Here is a 17,418-nt window from a genome sequence, read left to right as displayed (position 1 = left end):
ATATGTCATGACCCAGTCTAGCAGAGCAGTTCAAAGAGATGCAAGAGCGTCTCTTGGCTTTGGAAGCGAGCAAAAAGGAACCAGAGGAGAAGCTCATAACCAAAAAGGTAACATTGCTTAGCACATTCGAGAAAGCAAGTACCCTAGCTGGGTAGTCGAACTTGTCCTGGTTAAAAAAAACCAAATGAAAAACGGCGTACTTGTGTAATTTCACTTATCTAATCAAAGCATGTCCAAAGGACAGTTTCTCGATTTCGAAAATCAATCAATTAGTCGATGCAATATCGGTACATGAACTTTTAAGTTTCATAGATGTTTACTTGTGATATAACCAAATTCTCATGTATGGTGCCGACCAAGATCATACAACATTTATAACAGACCAAGAACTATATTATTATACATTAATGCCCTATGGGTTAAAAAACACTGGAGTAACAACTGAAAGATTAGTTAATAAAAAGTCTGCGGACCTGCTTGGAGTCACAATGGAGACATACATTGATGACTTATTAGTAAAAAGTCAAAAATAGATGAACATGCCGAGAACCTAAAATGATCATTCAAAATTTTGCGTCAATATCGTATGAAACTTAACCCTTTGATTGATATTTTCAGTGTCTTTACAGGAAAATTCTTAGGTTTCATCGTCCACGTAATGGGCATAGTGTTACGAATTCTTGCTCACGAGAAGATTTTATTTGTAATTCTCGCTGAAATTATTAATAAAATAAAGTTCGAAATTTATTATCTATTTGAATTGAAAGCGGTCATTTCTTATAAAAGATTTATCAAACATTCATCAATCCGTAGTCTTCGTATTAAACTGAATCGCATGTTGGGCATCCGAGTTCGGGCGGTGAACTAAAACATGGTCGATGATTATTTCATGCCTGGATAGCTAAATCTAAAATCATATATGTGGAACGCGAGTTAAGGTTGATCACTTAGTGGGAGCATTTTGCACTTGAAGTAACTGTACGACCTGGACAGACTTTGATTGTACATGTGTCGTTTAAGTACCGGTAGGACATACTAGCCGGGGTCGCTTATGATGGTCACAGTGAGACTTGATCTAAATCCTGAAGTGATCATGAACTTCTAGGTTATACCACCGGGTTCTTTGACTCATTTCGTGAAAGGCTACTGAGACGCTGATTAAACTTATGTCTCGAGAATCCAGAATATGATCTGAGTGGAAAATGATTCACAGTTACAGAATCCAGCCTTCCTGAAAGAATGTAAATGTTCACTAACCTAAGGGTTGATTTCAGAACCGACAGATTGTGCGCACTTCCAAAGTAAGTAACGTTTGGGAGAATTTTTCGCTGGGGAAGTAACGGTGCTTCGGGAATATTTATCAAGAAAGGTATAATGGAATAATTGACCTTTCTCGATACGGGTTGAACCTAGAGGATTTTGATCACAAACTGACTATATATGTGGACACTCGTCACGATGATTAAATATAATTCTAGGTTAAAAGATTGTTCAGTCTTGGCTTGCATAGTGGAGTAGTTGACCAAGATTAAACGAATTGATGAAAAAGAGAAAAGACTATTTCGTCTTTTTAATCGCATTTGTTAAGCTCCTATTACTAGGTCCATAGTCCCTGATTCGGCTCTGATAAAGACGGATAAGAACTCTCTGGTAATAATGAATATTATTATTACAATCTCACATCTGTAAATTGTTTAGCAGCACTCATTAGGAAATTTGTCTATATGTAGAATTAAATATTTATTGTGGAATTAATTATTTATTGTTGGATCAAATAAATTATTAATTGAATTTTAAGTTGGGCTTATGGACACTGTAAAATTCGAAATTCCTTGGCTCAGTACCAGTCATGTTGGGTGCCTATTTTGGGTAGAAAATACTCAATATTCTCTCTTTAATTAGTTGCTAAATTTGTGGAAAAAAATCAGGATATCAATTAAATAAGAGAGAGAATAATAATGGTAGAAATATTCTCTCGCCATTAGATAAGGAAATAAGATATTGTTCTTTATTCTCTCTCATAATTAATATCCTAATTAATATCCTAATATCCAGGAGAATAATAATAGTAGAGATATTCTCTCCATTAAATAAGGAAATAAGATATTATCCTCATTATTATCAAATATCTAGATTCCTTAAATATAGGAGAAAATAAGGAAATATAATATCATAGATTGTGATCTGATAGATGAGAGAAAAAGTAGGATTTGTAATCAACATCCAACGGTTCATGATTAACTAGAAAATAGGAAATAATAAAGGAGAATAAAATATATCTAGGAGATTCTAGTCTCTACCACTATAAATAGGGGCCTAAGAGAAAGCAAAAAATCACTCAAGCTGATAGCTAAAAATTTCGATTAACTTCCCCTGTGTTGGACGCAATTCTCTCTCTCTATCTCTCTCCCTCTTCCTCGAAATTTCGTGATTTTATTCCCATAAATACGGTACGATTTGAAGTCATAAATCAAAGTGGTAGTGAAATTCGGAGTGTGCCCACACTTTCTTCTTATTCGTCTAAGAGATTACGTTTCAGAAGACTAAGGTGTCATCATCAAGTCCATCACCACGAGAGAATCTGGAGATCTGATCGTGGGAGTCAAAACTAGAAGATAGAGTTATTGCAGCTCAGAACGGGGATCTTGAAGAACTCGATTAAACTTTATGTAGCTAAGGAGAAACCCGTAAGTTTTTCTAATGACTCTTATGTTTAATTCGGTTGCTTTATATAGCTTTCATGCTTAATATTAATTAAAGTAAATCTAGATCTTGTTATATAACCTTAATTAATTAGCTAAGTAGCATAATTAATTATTTCCGCATAGTTATATGGGTGCATAATCACCAACAGATAGAAGTCAACCCGGAGAAGATAACAGCTCTTCTGGACATGAAGCCACCTCGGAACATAAAAGAAGTACAAAAGCTCACATGGTGCATTGCTATGCTCAGTCGATTCATATCTAGATCAATAGATTAGAGCATCCAATTCTTTGAAGTCCTTAGAGGATCAAAATAATTCGAATGGACAAAACAATGCAATAAAGACTTTGAAGCCCTAAAAGAGCATCCCAATTGGCTTCCGACTTTAGGAAAGGTGGTGAGCCCTTGGATATATACTTAGCCGTCTCAGAATGTTGTGAGCTCGGCACTCGTAAAAAATGAGGAAAAATCACCTTCAAGTATATTATACGTCAAGGCGACTCAATGATGACAAAACACATTAATCCGAACTAGAAAAGTATGCGTCCTTATCAGTGCATCAAAGAAGTTAGAAGCATTATTTTCTAGCGCATTCGGTCACCATGGTCACTAACTTCTCACTCCGACAAATACTTCAAAAGCCGGGCGCTTCAGGAAGACTCATGAAATGGTCAATTGAATTGACTCAATATGCTATTTAGTTCAAGACTCGACCGACCCACCAAAGATCAAGCGGTCGTGGACTTCATCACTGAATTTGCATACAGACCGTTGGAGTACCTGACTTGAGATTTGCACGTGGACGGAGATTTGCCTGATCACCCCACGTACTCGGTGATGAGTGCATTTTATACGTACAAATCGCTCGTTCCCGGACTTGAATCGAAGCGAATCCTTAGGTATTTTTGATATATTTTGTGTTTATATTTGATATTATAGGTTTTCATGATCTAAAAGTGTTTTGAGGGCAATGGAGCAACTTTGGGATGATTTGAAGATTTTTCGGACGAGTTAGACCTAATCAAGAAACATGGCGTCTTCTTCTGCATCATTTGAGATTATGAAGTGATGATTCTGGATATATTCTTTCATCATTGGATAAAGCTCTCTTTTAGCTTTCCAACGCATATTTATTTATGAACATCGGACATCGGAGCAAGAAGATACGGTCAATACAAAAACAGTGCGCGCGTCTAGAAGCATCCTCGTGCCTCGACGAAAAATGTGCGCGCCGCGCGCATTCCCAGACTACCAATACGCACCGCGAGCATTCGACAAGCGCGCCGCGCGTTCCTTCGGGTTTTGACGGACTTTATTTCTGTTTTTGATGTTTTTGGGTCATTTGAACCCTTCCAAAGGCCCAATATGCTCCGAAAATCACCCATTGACCTATATATTCGACTTTAAGCTCTCAAAAACACATCTTTTCTTTTGTTTAAGTGTCTCTTTTATTGTTTGGTTTTTCTTGAGAGCTTTTGAAAGAGGAAAAAATGCGTTCTTCAATGGAATGTACAACCCGACGAGTTCTCATTCTCCAAATTCATTCTTTCTTCTATTCTTTATTTATTTTATTGCTCTAAATTATTGTCGAACATCAATTTTATTTAATATGAATTCTCTTTTGTTTCAATATTTATTTTATTGCTTTTAATTATTCTGTTATTTTTAGCGTTGATTATGAACACCATTAGAGGCTAAGTTTCTTATGGGGTTGCGATGTAGCCGGGATTGATAATGGTTGTGGGGTTCGTTAGGGTTAGATAATTATTGTTTGCTTCATTATTATGGATTGTTTGATATGAATTGTTCCTTATGCTTTCTAATGCTTGATCACCATTAGAGTTGTTATCTAGGATTGTTTAGCTACTCAGAGAGAGTAAATAATCGTGCTTTTGTTCATGTCTTCATAGTTGATCCTAGGTTAGTAGACAATCTAGGCAATTTATGTAATTGTTTGAACTCTTGTCGTATTGCATGTAATTGTTTTAATAGGATTAGATGCCGAGAGGATAATAATCCGTCAATTACATAAGTTTGCTAGAACGCTCGAGAGAGGCTACTGAATAATTTTGATAGATTGAGATTAGCTTCCATAGGAGTAGATTTTGTTGTTCAAACCCGAAACCCCCGACCTAGTTAGTTCCGATGAAATCGCGACCCTCTACTTTTTCTTCTTGCAAAACTCGTATTTAATTCTCTGCTTTAGTTTTATTATTACTCTTGCTACAAATATCTTCTTAATTTTATTTGGAGTTAATTAGTGTCAAGTTTTAGGATTATGATCGGCCGAAGACCCGCAAGACCATCTCACCAACTTTGTCGAGATCAGTAACACGTTCAAGCTCCACAACGTCTCTGACGAAGCAATTCACCTTCGCCTCTTCCTGTTCTCTCTGCGGGATCGAGCCAAAACTTGGCTCAACTCGCTCCCTCCTGGCTCCATCACCTCGTGGGCGGACTTGCGCGTGAAGTTCATCTTGAAGTTCTTCCCATTCGAGAAGATGCATAAGAGGCGTAATGAAATCCATTCATTCTCCCAGTTTGATGGTGAGTCTTTATTTGAAGCTTGGGGGTGCTTCAAGGAGCTGCAGCGGAAGTGTCCTAACCATGGCATCCAAGGGTGGATGATGGTTCAAATCTTCTACGGCGGCCTCTCTCCTTCATCGCGCACCCTCGTCAACACCGTCGCGGGAGGATCCTTCTTCCAAAAGACCAAGGAAGAAGCTCATGCCATCCTCGAGGAGCTAGCATACAACAACGACCAATGCCCTTCCGAGCGAAGGATTCAGAAGCGTGAGCCAGTCACGCCCGAGATGGAATTGATAAAAGCTCTCGGGGCACAGGTGGCCGACCTCACCAAAATGCTCCACGAGCAGAAAGCTACAGTTCAGGTTGTCCAAGCCGCCCTCATTCTAGCGATGAGTGCACATAAGGGGACAATGTCAAACAAGAAAATTTCGTCAACAATCGGCCGCCCAATTAGAATTATAACTACAATCAAGGCCCGAGGGCAACTATCAGAATGAGGGATGGCGCGGTCCCCAGAATAACATGCCGATGCAACCCGCACCGCAAGCTCAGCCTCGACCGCCTCAGAATCAGTCCCGACCACCGCCATATCAAGCCCCACCATTGCGAGCTTACAAGAACGAGATCAATCTGGAGGAGCTCATAACTAATTTGGCCACATCGACGACCGCCTTCATGAATTCCACCACCGATTTCATGAACGATACGAAGACGGCACTCTCGAACCAATCGGCTCAGATCTGAAATCTCGAGACGCAAGTGGGGCAACTCGCGTACTCGACTCCAAGTACTATAAATAGCAGAGAGAGCGATAAAAGCAAAGACATGCACAATTTGATACGAACACTCGACCAAAAATCTTCACCTGTAGTTCAACACCCTCATTTGTATTCTCTCTTTTACTACTTAGAGAAAGTTTTGCCTAAAAATTTAGAATTCTCGGGACTGCGTGCTCGAAATCAAGTGTTCTTCGCAAGACAATTGTCGTAATATTTTTGTCTGTCACCTAGTGATATAAAAAAAATGCCGAAGGGTTAGCGGATACTTTTCATATTCACTCATGTATGACTTGACCGTCGTAATTCTATAAAAATGAACACGTTATTTGATCAACAATGACAACATATCAAAATTTGAAATACCTAATAACTAAATATTCTGTAACAAACAACGTTTGTCAAAAATGCTACATTTCAAATATGTACAAGCCGCGCTAAAAAAAATAATATATATATATATATATATATATATACATATATATATATATATATATATTATAATCATGAAGAACCAAAAGAGAAATCAAAGCTGCTGAAACCCCTCTCTTTGACCAAATTCTTCTCCTCCATAATCAGCCTCACCTTGGCAGCGTCATCCCACAGGTCGAGATCCGCGTAGACGTTGTAGAGCAGCACGTATGGCGTGGTGCTCCTCGGCTCGGCCCTCATCAGCGCCTCGGCCGCCAGCCTGGCGATCCTGACGTCCCCGCGGGCCCGGCACGCCCCGAGCAGCGCCCCCCACACCGACCCGTCGGGCCTCACCGGCATCGAGTCCACGATCTGCGCCGCCTCCTCGAGGCTCCCGTGCCGGCCCACGAGCCCCACGAGGCACGCGTAGTGGTCCGCCCCCGGGACCACCCCGAACCCTCTCTCCATCAACCCGAAGATCCTCTTCCCTTCCTCGACCAGCCCCGCTCGGGAACACGCCGTCAGCGCCGCCACGAAGGTCACCCCCGTGGGCCTCACACGCGGCGGGCCCGTCGTCGTCAGCATCGCCCCGAAGAGCTCGAGCGCCTCGGCCGGCTGCCCGTGGGCCGCGTAGCCCCCGATCATGGCGTTCCACGAGATCACGTCCCTTCCCGCGGGGCCCACCTCGTCGAACGCGGCCCGGGCCCCGCCGATCGCGCCGCACCTCGCGTACATCGTGATGATCGAGTTTCGGGTCACCACGTCCGGCGCTTGGGTTTTGAGTAAGAGCTGGTGGAGCTGCGTGCCGAGGCGGAGGTCGAGGAGGCCGGTGCAGGCGCTGAGGACCGTCGAGAGCGTGTGGCAGTCGTGTCTCACTCCCTCGGAACGCATCCTCGCGAAGAGCCCGACCGAGCCCTCGTAGTCCTTGTTCTGCTCGTACCCGGCCAGCATCGAGTTCCACGACACCAGGTGCTTCTGGGGCATCGCGTCGAACAGCTGTCTCGCGAACCCCAGATCTCCGATCCGAGCAAACCCCGAAACCATCGAGTTCCACGTCAGCGTGTCCCGACACGGCATCCGGGAGAAAAGCTCGTACGCGGACCTCATGTCCGGTTCGGCGACGTAGCCGGTGATCATCGTGTTCCACGAGAAGGCGTCGCGGTCCCGGTCGGGGATCTGGTCGAAGAGCCTCCGGGCGGACCCCACGTCCCTCGCCCTCAGGTAACACATGATCATCGAGTTCCATGACACCGAGTTTCTCTCGAACCGCTCCGTTCCTTTTTCCCGGTAGAGCGGGATCGAGTCGAAGATGCGCCGGGCTTCTTCGACCCGACCCTCTCGGCCGTAGCCTGCGATGAGCGTGTTGTAAGCGTACACGAGATCTCCTGCTCGGTACGCTCTGTTGGCGAACAAAACCCCAGCGGCCTCGTTGAGCCGGCCGTTTCTGATGAGGCCTGAGACCAGAGCGCAGAGAGAGTCGCCTTGTTTCTCCGGCATCGCATGGAAGAGACGAAGAGCACTCTTGCAGTCTCCATTCTGGAGGAATCCCGTGATCACTGCGTTCCAGGAGATGGGATCACGGTCCGGGATCCGGTTGAACAGCCTCAGCGCATCGGACATTTTCCCGTTCTTAGCGTAGCCGCTGATCATGGTGTTCCATGAGTAAGAATCTCTTTCGGGCATCACCTCGAATAGCTTCCGAGCCACTGCAACATAGTCAGCCCCGTGGCAAGACATGTAGCCCGAGATCATCAGGTTCCAAGACACCACGTCTCTCTCGGGAATTTCATCGAACACCTTCCGTGCATTTCCGATCTCTCTGAGCTTCACATATCCGCTAAGCATCGAATTCCAAGTCACCACGTTCCGACGCCTCATCCTATTGAACAGCCACAGAGCGTCGGACATTTTCCCGCGCTTGGCGTACCCGCTGATCATGCTGTTCCACGAGAAGGAGTCTCTCACGGGCATTTCGTCGAACAGCTTCCGTGCTTCCTCTATGGAGTAAGCGTTGTTGCTGGAGATATACCCACAGATCATCAAGTTCCAAGCCACCACGTCTCTGTCGGCCATTTCGTCGAACACCTTCCGTGCTTTCCTGATCTCCCCGTGCTTCACGTACCAACTCAGCGTCGAGTTCCAAGTTTCCGCGTCTCGGCGCGCAATCCGATCGAACTCGTACCTCGCTTCGTCGAACAGACCTGGTTGGACCAAACAGTTGACTTTACTGCTCGGCGGTTCCGATGGAAAGCGAGAGAGTGCGGTATATAAAGGTACATGATTTGTAGACGGAGCGTTGACCGTAAGCGACGGAGTAGAGCCCGTCAGAATCGTTGACCTGAGACGACTCACAAAGTGGGTCATTGGAGGTTTCGTCTTCTGATTAAAACTTTCATGGCATCCTGTTAATATTTGCTCATTAATTTCCTTGCTGACAAACACTCGAGCTTTTGTCTCATTGTAAAAACTAAAAAGATTTTGGAATTAATTTGTGTTGAAATCCAACTCGGACAGTTCGACCTTCTCTTCTCTTGACACTTCGCCACCTCGTCCGAGTTAAGCTTCACCTCGTCCTCGTCACTTCACCCACTCTTCCTGACTAGTGTGCATTTGGAAACTCACACCACTCGGCATTCATTTCACATGGGAAATTGTCGCATTTATTTCTCATGTTATTTTCTATGTATTGTTCTCTGTGTAATATTTATTATTATCTATTTACTAGGCATATTTATTACACGGCTTTATTACTTCACATGTATCTAGACTACTCTCATGTATCTACCATATGTATAAATATGTGATACAATTTCATATCAAATATAAGAAAATATTCAGAGCCTCGGATCACTCTCTCTCATTTCCGATTCTCTCTTTCTTCATCTTTTCTACATGGTATCAGAGCTCAGAAATTCAATCATCATGAACTCCTTCGAAAACTCATCTGCCTTCAACACCACTTCGACCATCTCGCAGACCTCGCCCACTCAGTCTCAATCTGAATCCTTCTCCCAACATATCACGAGCCACAAACTCAATGGTCACAACTTCTTACAATGGTCCCAATCTGTGCTCATGTTCATATTGGGACGAGGTAAAGATGACTACCTAACATGCGTGGCTACATCTCCAAAGATCGAAGATCCGGCATTTAAGAGTTGGAAGGCAGACAACAACATGGTGATGTCCTGGCTCATAAACTCCATGCATCCCGAAATCGGGGAAACCTTCCTCCTTTACCCAACAGCATCGGAAATCTGGCAAGCAGCTAGAGAAATCTTCTCCAACTCCGAAGATGTGTCCAAGCTGTTTGAGACTGAGAACACTCTCCACGACCTACGACAAGGAGAGATGTCTGTTACTCAGTTCTTCAGCTCGCTCACGCATCTATGGCAAAAGATCGACCTCTACGAACATCACTAGTGGACCTGCTCCGAAAACTCAAAGCTCTACCGCAGGATAGTGGAGACCAAACGTGTGTTTAAACTATTATCCGGGCTCAACCAAGACCTTGATGAGGTCAGAGGTCGGATACTCAGTACTAAACCACTATCATCTCTCCGTGAAGCCTTCTCCGCGGTCAGACACGAGGAAAGTATGAGGAAACTCATGCTTGGAGTTAACCAATCGAGCTCAATTCCGAGCTCATCCTCAGACTCGTCCGCTCTCACCACGCATGGAGACGAAGCACTTGCAGCTCGTATCTCAATAGAGAGACCTCGCAAACCTCGCCCCTACTGCGATCATTGCAGACAACCTAGACACCTCCGAGAAACCTGCTGGAAGCTGCATGGGAAACCACCGAGCTTGAAGTCAACCCGAGACACTAAGGATCCAAACTCAGCCGGAAACTTAGGATCCACCTCGTCCACTGCCTCGACCTCGACCTCGGACTCCTCTCCCTTCAACAACGACCAGCTCGCTATTCTCCAAAAGCTTATCCAACAAGTCCAACTCAGTGGAGATCGCTCGGGCATTGGTCCTCTAGGTAACTCTCCTAGAGCCCTCCATGTAAGCTCAGAGAATCCCACAGCATGGATTGTCGACTCCGGTGCCTCTGATCACATGACTGGTAATCGAAGTCTATTCACAACTTACTCCGCTTGCAATAGAAGCATATCAGTCATCATCGCCAATGGAGCCAAGAGTCAAGTCACTGGTATTGGCACCGTGGTCTTGACGAAGTCCATGAGGCTGGACTCGGTCTTCTTTGTTCCTCAGCTACAGTGCAATCTCTTATCTGTGCATAAGTTCAACCAAGACTCTAAGTGCCGAACTATTTTTTATGAAAGTTCATGTGTGTTTCAGGAACAGGTCACGGGGAGACAGATTGGTAATGCCGAGCTGAGTACCGGACTCTATGTCATCAAGCCAGATCAGCCCGTCATGTGTCAGCTCGCCCAACATTCATCCCAGTACAAAGAGATCATGCTCAATCACCTTAGACTAGGGCATCCAAATTTCATGTATCTCAAAAGACTGTTTCCTTCTTTGTTTATCAATAAAAATATCAATTCCATTCAGTGTGACATGTGTGAGTTCGCCAAACATTTTCGAAGCTCGTATCACCCCCCTCGTACAAACCATCTCGTCCATTTGCCACAATTCACAGTGATATATGGGGGCCCTCAAAAGTTCTCAATATCACTGGAGTTCGATGGTTCCTTCTCTTTGTTGACGACCACACTAGACTCAGTTGGATATACATGATGAAACAAAAATACGAAACATTCAATCTATTCAAAACCTTTCACAAAATGGTCCAAACACAGTTCGACACCTCCATTCAAATTGTCCACACCGACAACACTCGAGATTACTTTAATTCTGAGCTCGGCGATTTCTTCAAAACACATGGCACAATTCACTCCAGCTCGTGCGTTCATACCTCGCAACAAAATGGGGTAGCCGAGCGAAAAAATCGACACATTCTCGAGGTCGCCCGAGCCATCATGTTCTCCTCAAACGTTTCATCTCATTTTTGGGGAGAAGCAGTCATCACAGCCACATACCTCATAAACAGAATGCCATCTCGGGTCCTTGGTTACAAAATCCTGGCTCGAGTCCTTCTAGAGACATACCCTCATTCTCGTCTCATCTCAACTCTACCTGCGAAAGTATTCGGATATTCAGTCTTCACCCATTCTTATGACCAAGGTAAACTGGAACCAAAATCGCTCAAGTGCATCTTCCTTGGCTATTCAGCAACTCAGAAAGGCTACAAATGCTATGAACCCCGGTCACAAAAATTCATAGTCTCCATGGATGTATCTTTTCATGAGTTCAGCCCTTACTTCGCCAATCCAGTTCGTCAGGGGGAGAATAATGAAAATGACTTCCCAAATTGGCTCATCATAAACCCAGAACTCACCTCGCCACTTAGTCCACCTAGTTCGCTCCCAAGTCCGACCTCACCTATCCAAAATACGATCACCTCGCCCCACAGTCCGACCGCACCTGTTCAAGAGATTCCCAGCTCGCCCAGTCCGACTCTGACCCCCAGCTTGCAAGCCTCTGAACCCTCTCCATGCGAACTGAACATCACCCAGAGTCCGGTACAAGCTCGCGAACAAAATGTCTCTCCGAACCTGAACCACGACACTATTGAACAAGGTAACATCTCATCTCCAGACTTACCCATTGCATTGAGAAAACCTGCTCGGTCGTGTGGTCAATACAGGATGGAGGATTACGTGTACTATGGGAACCTATCTACGGGATACCAAGCCTATGTGGCGAAGTTAGATGAAGGTAAAGTGCCACAATCCATCGAGGAAACCCTTCAAAGTCCTGAGTGGCGAGATGCGAGTCATGCCGAAATCCAAGCCCTCGAACAGAATGATATGTGGGATATCGTCGAGCTACCACCAGGCAAGCGAACTGTTGGATGTAGATGGCTCTTTACCATCAAACACAATCCAGATGGGACAGTGGAGAGATACAAAGCCCGCCTTGTCGCGAAAGGGTACACTCAGGCATATGGCATTGACTATCAAGAGACGTTCACTCCAGTTGCGAAGTTCAATACCATCAGAATCCTCCTTTCACTAGCAGCCAACTTAGATTGGCCTCTTATTCAGCTCGATGTGAAGAATGCTTTTCTAAATGGCGAACTAGAAGAGGAAGTCTACATGCAACTCCCACCGGGATTTGACAATGATCAAGGAGCCAACAAAGTCTGCAAACTCAAGAAGTCTCTATACGGTCTAAAACAGTCCCCTCGAGCATGGTTCGGAAAATTCACCAATGTGCTCAAGCGTTGCTACTACGAACAGAGTCAAGCAAATCCAACACTCTTCTCAAAAAACTCCACACAAGGTAAGCACACCATCCTTAGTGTGTATGTGGATGACATAGTCATCACCGGAGACGACCTAGAAGAGATCAAGAGATTGAAGCAAACTTTGTCATCAGAGTTCGAAGTTAAGGACCTCGGCAACCTACGATACTTCCTTGGCATGGAGGTAGCTCGGTCTGAGAAGGGTATCTCTATTTCACAGCGCAAGTACACTTTGGATCTCCTCAAAGAAACTGGCATGCTTGGCTGCAAACCAGTAGATACTCCGATGGATACCAATGTGAAACTTCTAGCTCGCACCACCGAGGCTGCCACTGACAAAGAAAAATTTCAGCAGCTCGTGGGAAAACTCATATACCTCACCCACACGAGACCAGATATTGGATTCGCAGTGAGTATGGTAAGTCGATTCATGAGTAACCCTTCGAAAACTCACATGGATCCTCCAATATCTCAAAGCTGCCCCAGGGACTGGCCTCTCCTTCAAGAAAAGACGAAGTCGTGGTGTCGAAGTGTTCACAGATGCGGACTGGGCCGGATATGTTCCAGACAGACGATCAACATCAGGCATGTGCACATACGTCTGGGGAAATCTTATTACCTGGCGAAGCAAGAAGCAGTCTGTTGTCTCAAGAAGTAGTGCTGAAGCCGAGCTCAGGTCTTTAGCAAGCGGAGTATGTGAAGGCATCTGGCTGAAGAAAGTTCTCGACGACCTCAAGATCATCATCGAAGGTCCAATCAAGCTTTTCTGTGATAATCAAGCCGCTCTCAACATAGCTAAAAATCCAGTCCACCATGACAGAACGAAACATATCGAGATCGATCGATACTTTATCAGTGAAAAGATTGAAGCAAAAATTATTGATATGGAATACATTCCGTCAGGTCTTCAGCTCGCCGACATCCTCACCAGAGCCCTTCCGCGAATTACATTCTCCGAGCTATGTAGCAAGCTTGATCTCCTCAATATATACAGTCAAGCTTGAGGGGGAGTGTTGAAATCCAGCTCGGACAGTTCGACCTTCTCTTGACACTTCGCCACCTCGTCCGAGCTAAGCTTCACCTCGTCCTCGTCACTTCGCCCCTTCTTCCTAACTAGTGTGCATTTGGGAACTCACACCACTCGGCATTCATTTCACATGAGAAATTGTCGCATTTATTTCTCATGTTATTTTATATGTCTTGTTCTCTGTGTAATATTTATTATTATCTATTTACTAGGCATATTTATTACACGGCTTTATTACTTCACATGTATCTAGACTACTCTCATGTATCTACCATATGTATATATAGGTGATACAATTTCATATCAAATATAAGAAAATATTCAGAGTCTCGGATCACTCTCTCTCATTTCCGATTCTCTCTTTCTTCATCTTTTCTACAATTTGTTTATCTGTTGAAATGACCGCATCTCTTTTCTTAGGGTACCTCAAACTTTTTCCACGGTATTACATGGTATTTGACGGCGCGCAAACATAATTTTGAGTATAATTTACAAAAATATACTGCAATATATTCCGCGTGATAAATCGCACAAAATATACTGCAAAAACAAAAATATTTTGCAAGGTCTTCGAGGAACAAAGAAATTTTTTTTAAAGTATAATATTCATATATACTTAGACATGGTAATCAAACATAAATGTTAACATAAAATTTTTACACAGAGTTTTAATACATAAACATACACTAAAAAAATAAAATAAAAATAAGAATTTAGAAACAACGAAAGTCGCTTCTAAAAGTCGAAATAACGCATCTAAAATTTTTTAGAAGTAACAAAATGTAGCTTATAATACTCTGTTGGTCCTTAAACTTATAAGTAACATTTTAAGAAGCTACATGTCGCTTCTATCGTCACTTCTAAACCCTCAACAATGTGTCTTCTAAAAGTCTTCTCGCCATTTCGCGGGAAAAATTTTAGAAATGACATGTCACTGTTAAATTTTTAAAGTCTCCAACAATGCTCGTTTGGAGTATCCTTCGGAAAATTCCTCGGTAGGCTAACCCAGATCAGTTACATGCCGTACGTGAATTACCTTCCCCGAGAAATAGATAGGAGATCTAGAGGTTAACCAACACAATAGCCGTGTTTAACCAATTCATTTCTTGCTCGATCGACAAATGTCTTCCATTCTATCAACTTTTACAGGCAAATAAGAAGTTGAGTGGCATAAAAAGTGCGAAAAAATCTTCCGGTAACTAAAGACCTATATGGCAACACCATATATACTTACAAAATCGATCGGGGGAGAACCATTCTTTCTTTACGTAGCCGCATCTCATTCGGCAGTGAGTGAAGCGTTGAGTAGAGAAGAACGCGGTGATCAGTGACTTGTCTTTTACATAAGCAGATTGCTCGTCGACGTAGAAACTCACAGCCTGCCATGGTAAAACTAACATTGGTCGTGGTAGTGGCAGCTCGTAAGCTACGACCTTAATTTCAGTCACATACAATAATCGTGAAGACCATGCAACCATTGAGAACGTTCCTACATAGTCCTAGCCAATCGGGGATACTGACAATGTAGGTTATCAAACTTAGTGAGTATGATATCAAATATCGGACTAGGACGGGCGCAAAATCTCAGAATTTTGCTGACTTCGTAGTTGAACTTCCTAAGTCACGAACCGACGGGATCTGGGCCCTAAAAGTCATCGGAGTCGAGATACACCTGACATCCCCCCAGGGAAAAGTCATCGAACAATCCTTTATACTTGACTTCATTGCCTCAAACAACTCAATAAAACATTCCGTTGCACCTAATTCTTTTGCACTTTTGTCCTCAACCGAATTTTCGTCCAAAATTCCTTAAGCTTAAGAATACATTTCGGTAAAACGAGTACATCTCTCGGCTCGGAACTCGGATTTGAATGGTTCTTAAACCAAATTAAAGGCATGTGAGTTTACTTTCCAAATCATTCAGAATCAGCCCGATTGGACATCGGAGCCGCTGTCTATGGTGTTTTTACTTTAAGGTGCTTGCAGTTCGGGATTCCATAATTTTTGAAATTTTGGATTACGGATCCTGGATCCCATTCCGAGAGTTCTAGAACTCGAATGGAAAATTTTCCTTGAGAAAAAAATATTTTGTTTAACTATAACAAACATAATGTGTAAGATTGAAAAGTTTTGATATTTTGAATATTTACTTGAAATTGAGATTTTATAAAAACTAGTTTGAATTTTGAAAAGTTGTTTTCACTTTCAAACTTGAAAATGTTTTGTCATCCAAATCAAATATGTTTTTCAAAATGTTTTCAAAACTTATATATCTATATCACTTATGTTCAAAATTTATGCTCTTGAAAATTTAAGTGTGAGGTCTCCTCGAAGACTATTTGGCAAGAAGATGCACTACTACAAATCACGCTATTTGCGTCGCTCAAAAAGTGATGCAATAGGTCATTTGCGTCACTTTATGGGCGACGCAAAAGTCACTGCCGCAATAGGTCTAGGGCGTCACTTATACACAAGCGACGTTCCACGTGGCCCTACGTCGGATCTGGCGCCCAAATTGATAAGGGCGTCGCTTGGTAAAAAGTGACGCAATAGGCGTTGCGTCGCTCAATTTTAGCGTGACGCAATATCTATAAAAGCGACGCAATAGGTGTTGCGTCGCTCAATTTATAAGTGACGCAATAGGTATAAAAAGTGACGCAATAGGACTCCGCGTCACTCGTTTTTAAAGTGACGCAACAAGATTAAATTTTTTTTTTGCGACGTTTGGTTACCGAGCGACGCAAATAATTTTTTTTTTTTAATTACGAAAATATACAGATTATCCATTAATTCCTACAGGTTCAAACCAGCTTCTAAATCATATTTGAGACAGAATAAACAGTAGTATAAATTAACTTAGTATACCACATTCACCAAAAATCATAGTTCACAACTAAAATAGACATAGTCTATAATCTATATAGTATATGGTAAACATTTGTACCATCTAAAGTAGTTTGAAATTACCTCAACATAGTTTCACAATTATACTACTTCTAGAAATCAAATGTGACTAGTCATGCACTAGTAGTTTTAGGCATACCATCGATGACAATACTATAATATTCTTCTTGAAGCGGGTCTATATCCTTTGAAGTATATTCCGACATGGATAACTGAAATCACAATATAAACACGTTATTAGAAATATAAAATAGGTATAATAAAATTAAAATTCACAAATTAACAACCAATTAATATACTTACAACGTTAATCGCATGTGAAAATGATTTAGCTCGAAAAAATGCATTTAGCATTAGTAACACATAATATCCACATTCCCAATACGAAGGTTGAAATGGTACCTAAAATAAAATAATTAATACATATATAATTCATAAACATTATATATTGAGATTTTATAACACGGAGGGAACCGTTTTACATTAAATTTAAAAAATAAAAAAAAAAAAATAAAAAAAAAAATAAAAAAAAACTAACCTGAAGGAGGGCTCGGAGTCACGGTCGGAGCAGCGACGCGGTCGAGGAAACACAGTCGGAGTGGCGTCCAGGTCTATACCTTTTCGCGATCAAAACTGAACACTAACCTCGGAGACACGTCCAGGTCCTATACCTTTTCACCATGAGTTGAAAACAATGAGCGACGGAGTGAAAATATGAAAAAGGAAAACAATGAAAAAAAAAACACAAACCTTGAGTCGTTGTCGGAGTGAATATGAGTGACGGA

General features: G+C 42.7%; 1 protein-coding gene and 1 non-coding gene across 2 annotated transcripts; both read right to left on the bottom strand.

Annotated features, from left to right (window-relative positions):
- Positions 1-5,216: 5,216 nt before the first annotated feature.
- LOC149389546 (small nucleolar RNA R71) lies at positions 5,217-5,320 on the bottom strand. The gene has a single exon (XR_016301112.1). It is a non-coding gene; the product is annotated as a small nucleolar RNA R71 (small nucleolar RNA).
- A 1,128-nt stretch (positions 5,321-6,448) lies between these two features.
- On the bottom strand, positions 6,449-9,058 carry MEF9 (mitochondrial editing factor 9). The gene has a single exon (XM_089621654.1). The coding sequence runs from the start codon at positions 8,784-8,786 to the stop codon at positions 6,516-6,518; it is 2,271 nt and encodes a 756-aa protein (XP_089477780.1). The 5' UTR covers positions 8,787-9,058; the 3' UTR covers positions 6,449-6,515.
- Positions 9,059-17,418: the final 8,360 nt, after the last annotated feature.

The sequence above is a fragment of the Urtica dioica genome, chromosome 8 (assembly GCF_054948205.1).
Source record: "Urtica dioica subsp. dioica isolate 48M chromosome 8, U.dioica_male_clone48M_v1_H2, whole genome shotgun sequence".
NCBI lineage: Eukaryota > Viridiplantae > Streptophyta > Magnoliopsida > Rosales > Urticaceae > Urtica > Urtica dioica.
The sequence above is the reverse complement of the archived record's forward strand: the minus strand, read 5'-3'. Positions and strand labels throughout refer to the sequence as shown.